This window comes from Phalangium opilio, unplaced genomic scaffold (assembly GCF_054372755.1).
Source record: "Phalangium opilio isolate 3A_F unplaced genomic scaffold, DU_Popi_V2 ptg000093l_1, whole genome shotgun sequence".
NCBI lineage: Eukaryota > Metazoa > Arthropoda > Arachnida > Opiliones > Phalangiidae > Phalangium > Phalangium opilio.
The window spans coordinates 3,712,477-3,719,619 of record NW_028324198.1 but is presented as its reverse complement, the minus strand read 5'-3'; the positions used below and the strand labels follow the sequence as shown (position 1 = coordinate 3,719,619).

Below are 7,143 nucleotides of genomic sequence, written 5' to 3'. Positions count from 1 at the left end.
GGTTAGGTGTCTTTAATACCTACGGTTCCAAATTTAAGCATTGATTCTCTTAATACTAGACGCGTGCATATGCACACATCCAATAAATGCTATAAATTGAATTTTTACCTCTCCGGGTGACGTATGTCACGGAGAGGTTCAAATTTCGACGAGTCTGTCTGTCACACCCCAGGGGACCGCGTTCGCAGTTGGAAAATCGGGGTAAATGTGTTCTCAATTTCCAAGCCTGATATTTGGAAAATTGTATTCCACTTATAATGGCTATTACTCCATTGTCTGTCCAACACCATTATTCTCTTGTGTTTTGTCCATCCCACATGGACACCAATTTGTACTCACTGTCTTCTAAACACCACCATCATCCGGTCTTTTGTCCATCCCACATGGACACCAGTCTGTACTCACTGGCTTCTAAATACCACCATCAACCGGTCTTTTGCCCATCCCATATGGACACCAGTCTGTATATACTTTCTTCTATCTCCATCATCATCGTTAACGTTAAGACAAAAGCGGCGATCGGCTATGGTTACGAGAATCGTCTAACCTCCCAATGGCGGGGTCTTCCTCCAAAGGTTCACGCAATTGCGATGTTCTTATCAACAGCTGCGATTCGAGTCCTTTATATACTACCTATTTGAGTAAGGCAAAGCAGCAGTCGTATGCTTCATTTCAAACGTCAATATTAGTCAAGTCTCTCAAGAATGATTAATTGTTCTTTTTTAAAACGATGTAACGCTCAATAAGGCGAACAACTAACGAAGAAAATGTTTAATATTAAGTGTATTTATTTTAGTATTTAAGATAATCTTGTTTCTCAAATTAAAGTTAATACGAAAATGGTTAAAAAGCAGTCTATGTCAATGTCTGTGTGTGTCCGTCCGTTGTTACACTAGTGCGCCGCTTTAGCAGTTTGTTTTGTGTTGATGTGTTAAGAAATCCTACAGAACCTTAACATTAATTTTTTTCATAATATATAGTGAATATGTGGAAATATTTTTCGTAATTACGATGCCTTTAGTAGTTTTGTAGCTTTAAAGCTCTGTTTCATTTTGATATTCCAAGGATATTTTCTATTATTATTATTTGAAATGGCTGTTTATATATTACTTAAGTTATACTACATATACAATAATCCTTGCTATAGTGATCACAAAAAGAAAGCTAAGGCCTAGAATCAGTCGGGTAATTCAAGGATTATCAGTAATTAGCTTAGTGAACCAAAGAGGAAGTAATTGAGACCCGAGATTTAGTAAATTATGGGTTCTGATTTTCTTGTCTGTATTGAAGAGACATTAACGGTTCAGAGTGAACCGAAAGTTAAGTACACGTTTAAATAAGGTCTAGTTTTTAAAATAGATGTAAGCACCATGGTGGCAATTAGATCATTGAAAGGGCTTATCGTAATCGGGTTGTAGCTTCGGAGTTTTCATTCTTATTGTGGTGCATATTGACTTTCATTGCGTCTAACCACAAATCAGCTTTGGTGACAATTAACGTTAAAACCCCCGTTGGCAAACTAAGAATATATATGAGGTGAAACGAGACAATAGTGTTTATACTGCAAAACCAGTTGTGAAGGTAGTTATGAGAATACAGGGTTAAAAGTTGAGGCGTAGACAACTGGGCCTTTTAAAACGCATAAAGACTATATTTCTCCCAAAAGTTATGCACTTAAATTCCTGTTTTTTCCCCATTGACTGATTTCATGTGTCCAAGGCACATTCTTAATGGATGTAAAATGTCATCTGCTTTACTATATATCCTCTATGCTTGGAATACTGCTTTAAGCTTAGTTCCCACTTGACCGAAAAAACGACGGAAACACGGCGTAAGTACCTCTTCGGTAAAACATCTTCCGCCTAACGTGACCGAAACAGCTTTCGGTCGAACAGAATTGGTGTTCTATTTTTGAAGCAGAGGCCGACGTAAAATTATTTTCATAGCCAATCAAAATTCGTTTCGGGTTAAAGCTTCTGCTGACGTAATAATAGGGGACTTCTTTATCGCCGCTTCGAGTTTTTTTTTTTTTTCACCTCGCCAGTCGCCATTGCCACCTTTGCATGTTATGAACTTTTGAGTTTGAATTCTCTAATCGGATTTGATCGCTAGTTGATATTGCCGTGTTTGTATGTAATAAACCTTTGATTTGAATCTCTGACCTTAATTTGGTAGAAGTAAGCTCCATAATTAACTCGTGCCACGTGACCCTGCCGACCGCACCTTTTGGTCTGAATTCGGTCGTATGTGTGAACCGAACTAAAATCTTGCCGTCGAAGGCCTGCGTAAAACTCAATTTTTTGACGCAGCGCTTAGGTTTTCGGTCGTCATTTTCGGTCAAGAGGGAACCTAGCTTTTATAATTCGTAAATTTTTACATCTAAAAAAGAGAGATATAATTCTATATCTAGGTAAATAAGTTTGTAAGTAGTCGTCTTGACTCAGAGAGGTAATATTTTGGTTTTTCCAACTTGGTTTTTTAATCATAAGAAATTTTTATCGTCGGCAGCGATTAAAAATAAAATATTTGCTGATGTCTTTTATATGCGCAGTGTATTACGTACTCGTTTTATGTTCAAAATTCTTTGCAGTGTTATGTGATGCATATGACTTAAAAATGAAAATAAATATCAAGAAATGTTTTTATAAAGGTGCATTGCTTTAATTTAAAATTATTTGGTTCTTGTGAACTATCTATTTTGCTAAATATTTTACAAAATAATTGGGTTTAGTGCTCATTTTATCTAGCCACTCAATCGTTATAAGTTAAGTAGATTTTTGCAGGACAAGATAGAATCTTTCCGATCCCGGGAATTAGTAATTTAATATCACTGGGAACATTTAACCCAAGATGTTTGTCCCATTTGATGAATCCGACAATTTGCGGCGTCGGTCGTCAGAATGGGAGGAAAGCGGTTAACTACTATAGTCAAATCAACTTGAAATGCTGTAAATAGGGTACTAAAATGAGGTAAATTAGGTGAATAGAGGCTTAGATTTGGGTATTAATACGGGCAAATAATATTTGACCATGGCGTGAATGGATCACACCAAAATCGTTCTCGTTAACTTGTTAATGCAATCGTATTATAACGCGATACAGTTACGTATGAATGCCAATTCGTTCTCGTTTGAACGCCAAAAGCGCTTACATGAGAACGCCAAAATCGCTTACCTTTGAACGCCAAACACGATCTCGTTTGAACGCCAAACACGATCTCGTTTGAACGCCAAACACGATCTCGTTTGAACGCCAAACACGATCTCGTTTGAACGCCAAACACAATCTCGTTTGAACGCCAAACACGATCTCGTTTGAACGCCAAACACGATCTCGTTTGAACGCCAAACACGACCTCGTTTGAACGCAAAACACGATCTCGTTTGAACACCAAACACGATCTCGTTTGAACGCCAAACACGACCTCGTTTGAACGCCAAACACTATCTCGTTTGAACGCCAAACACGACCTCGTTTGAACGCAAAACACGATCTCGTTTGAACACCAAACACGACCTCGTTTGAACGCCAAACACGACCTCGTTTGAACGCCAAAACGCTCCCGTTTAAATGCTAGTGCAATCATATTTGAATGCCAAAATGGCCTAATCTGAATGCTTCGTTAGCGTGAATTTTTGAATATCAATATTAGCGTTCAAATATGAACATTTCGTTAACGTGTACAATTGAATACCACTTTATGCGTTAAAATTTGATTGCTAAGGCGTACCACCACAGTGGCAAGGTATTGAACGCTGAAACATTCAATTTCGAATGTTCTTTTTTTACTGTGTACACCTAGAAATAGCAAGTAGAGAGCGCGCTTCGGTTTTATCCAAACCTGCCGAGCAAGAGAAGAAACTGTCTCATCCTGAACAAACAGTCTCTCACCGCCAATCAAAATCAGGGAGTAGACAATTAGAAAAACCGACAAGTGGTTCCTCCTTGACTGTAGCGACTGAAGCCAGACCTTGTCTATTCTGTGATGTCAACGATCATAGCACTACGAAATGTAACAAATTGTCACTGGACGAGAAAAAGGCAGTCCTAATCAGGAAGAAACGTTGTTTTCGCTGCTTACGAGAACGTCACCAGGCGAAAGATTGTAGGACGAGGTTTCGCAACTGTAAAAGATGTCACAGAGCCCATCATGTGACACTTTGTGATCAAGCACCTATGGGGGATGTAGATCCCAAGGCTCCTATGAGCTCTGATACTCAGTCAAGCGCTGACGATGTAAACCAAGCTACACAGATGACGACAGGAATCCATAAAAACAAGGGAGCTATCCTTCTTCAAACCGCTTTAGTTGAAGCCAGAAATCCAGTCGGAACTCGCACTAAACACGTACGTTGCCTCCTAGATAGCGGAAGCCAAGTAACGTATGTAAAAGAAGGTCTTGCCAAGGAATTGGGCCTAGAAATCATAGGCGAAGAAATTCTTGAAACATCTAGTTTCGGAAGTACTAAGCCCGTCAGAGCAACCAGAAAGAAAGTAAAATTGCGTCTAGGAAGTCGCCACGACCCGAAGAAGCACGTAATCATAGAAGCTTATGAAACACCGGAAATATGTGGTTCATGTTTCTCAATTCCAAGCGAAGAAGTCGTTCATGAAATGCAAAGCAGAGGTTATCCTATGGCCGACTCTACTCCCCCAGTCACGTCAGGAAATCGCGCTCCACAAATGGTTGATGTATTAATCGGAGCAGACTTTCTTTGGGCAGTAAGCAGCGGTAAAAGCGAGCAAATCGGTCATAAATTGACGGCATTCGAAACAATCTTTGGCTGGACACTTCTCGGTCCTGCAGCGGTTTCTTCTCACTCTTTGGGAATCAACACGGTCGCAATTATGTGCGTCTCAACGCATGAACCCCAAGAAGACGTCCTTCTAACGGAGCTTCGCAAATTCTGGGAAACTGAGTCATACGCGATAGACGACGACGACTCCCTATCTGCAAAAGAGCAATTACAGCGATTTGAAGATACCACAATTCATGAAAATGGTCGTTATAAGGTCCGCTTGCCATGGAAAACTATTGACTTCGATTTGGAGGATAATTACGCCGTTGCTGTCAAACGTACGTCAAGTTTGGTAAACAAGCTCAAAAAAGACCCACAACGCTTCCTGGAGTATAATTCCATTTTCAAGAGCCAGCTGGACAATGGAGTAATTGAAAAGGTCGATCCGGAAAACACACAAGGGGCTCGCGTATACTACATGCCTCACCGTTGCGTCATTCGCGAAAGTAGCTCGACGACACCGATCAGAGTCGTTCATGATGCGTCTTCTCATGCTGCAAATGTCCCATCTCTTAACGACTGCTTAGAAACGGGACCAAAGCTCAACCCTGAACTTTTTGACGTGTTACTTCGTTTCCGCGAAACGAAAATAGCCTTTTCTGCAGACATCTCGAAAGCTTTCCTGCAAATACTCATTCACGAAGAGGATCGAGATGCCTTGAGGTTCTTGTGGGTAGACATAGATAACCCTCATGACAGTTGCCGCTTTAAAATTTATCGAATGACAAGGGTACCATTTGGAGCTACTAGCAGTCCTTACCTTTTGGCCGCTACTCTTCATCTTCACATGAAGAAACATGAACTTAGTCACCCTGAATTCATTAAAGTTCTTCGGAAGTCAATGTACGTAGATGACTTAATTTGTGGCGAACAATCTGTCCACGACGCACTAAAGCTAGCAAAGATCGCCGATGAAATACTAAAGGAGGCTGGAATGCATTTGACAAAATGGACTAGTAATGCTCTTGACTTAAGAAACGCCATGAATCAATCATCGATGCCTATTGACAGCCAAGTACGCCTAGGCCCCGCAAATGTCCTGGGCTTGCGTTGGGATACCGCTAGCGACACCTTAGCCTTCGATTTAACAGATCTTTTCCGATTCATACAAAACCGAGGCTACACGAAAAGATGGGTCTTAAAAGCCGTGGCCAAAGTATTCGACCCTTTGGGGTTCATATCTCCTTTCACGGTCAGAGCGAAGATGTTGTTTCAATTAATCTGGAAACAGACAAATCACCATTCACTGGACTGGGACGACGAACTCCCTGAAGACATGAGAGCCACCTTCGAAACATGGTGCTGCGAACTCGCAGACCTCAAGTCGCTTCGCGTATCACGTTATTATTTCAAGGACGTTGAAGAACAAAACAATCAAAAGCTGGAACTTCACATGTTTTGTGATGCTAGCCTGCAGGCGTATGCTGCCGTTGCGTACCTTAAATTTCAAGATCAATATGGGACCGTTGGATCGATCTTAGTCACCTCAAAAACACGAATTGCCCCCATCAAGAAAGTCACGATTCCACGGCTGGAATTAATGGGAGCCGTGCTAGCCGCGAAATTAGCTAATCACCTTATGGCACAATTTGAAACAAAGCCAGTGAAGGTTTGCCTATGGACCGATTCACGCATAGTCTTGGGTTGGATAAGGGGGTCATCATCAAGATGGAAACCTTTCATCGCAAATCGAGTGAGAGCTATTCACACCTTATCTGATCCATCTGATTGGCACCATTGCGACACTACCGAAAATCCAGCGGATCTTCCCACTCGAGGCTGTACGGTAGACAAATTAATGAAGAATTCCCTTTGGTGGCTGTTGAATAATGATAAAACTAATACTTTCGTATCCTTAATTAATTCTATATAAATGTTTAATTCCATGTTATAAAGTAAATTTGCATAACAATGTTAATATTAAATAAGAGATGATAATTTTGTATACTTCCTAAGATTAAAATAGATGGCGTGATAAGATTAGAAATCAATAAGATGAGAATGCAGGAATTGGAAAAACCATAAACAAAAAAGAATGATTCGCGCCTCTACGGAACACAGTTGTGTATGAGAGAAAGTTTTTCAGTTGAATAAAGAACTTAGATTATTAATGTAATTCGTCCCAATTTTTATATCACAACAAAACATGGTGTCAGATTAAAGTTTCCCGCGTCTTCCCGCCGCGTTTGTCTGTTTTTTCGCCGTTCCCGTCGCTTTGGAAAGGGGATATTAGGGTCAAAGGCTTAGTGATACAGCGTCAGTGAGAAGAAGAAAATACCACTACTCGCTAGTAAACAAAGGACACCCGACTTAACATGTCCGAAGACGACACGAATGACTTGGA

General features: G+C 40.5%; 1 protein-coding gene across 1 annotated transcript; it reads left to right on the top strand.

The window, feature by feature from the left end:
* The first annotated feature begins 3,112 nt into the window (after positions 1 to 3,112).
* LOC149640472 (uncharacterized) lies at positions 3,113 to 6,280 on the top strand. The gene is made up of 3 exons (XM_089850676.1): positions 3,113 to 3,197; positions 3,803 to 6,204; positions 6,251 to 6,280. Exons 1-3 carry the CDS (start codon positions 3,113 to 3,115, stop codon positions 6,278 to 6,280), a joined length of 2,517 nt encoding a protein of 838 aa, XP_089706802.1.
* Positions 6,281 to 7,143: the final 863 nt, after the last annotated feature.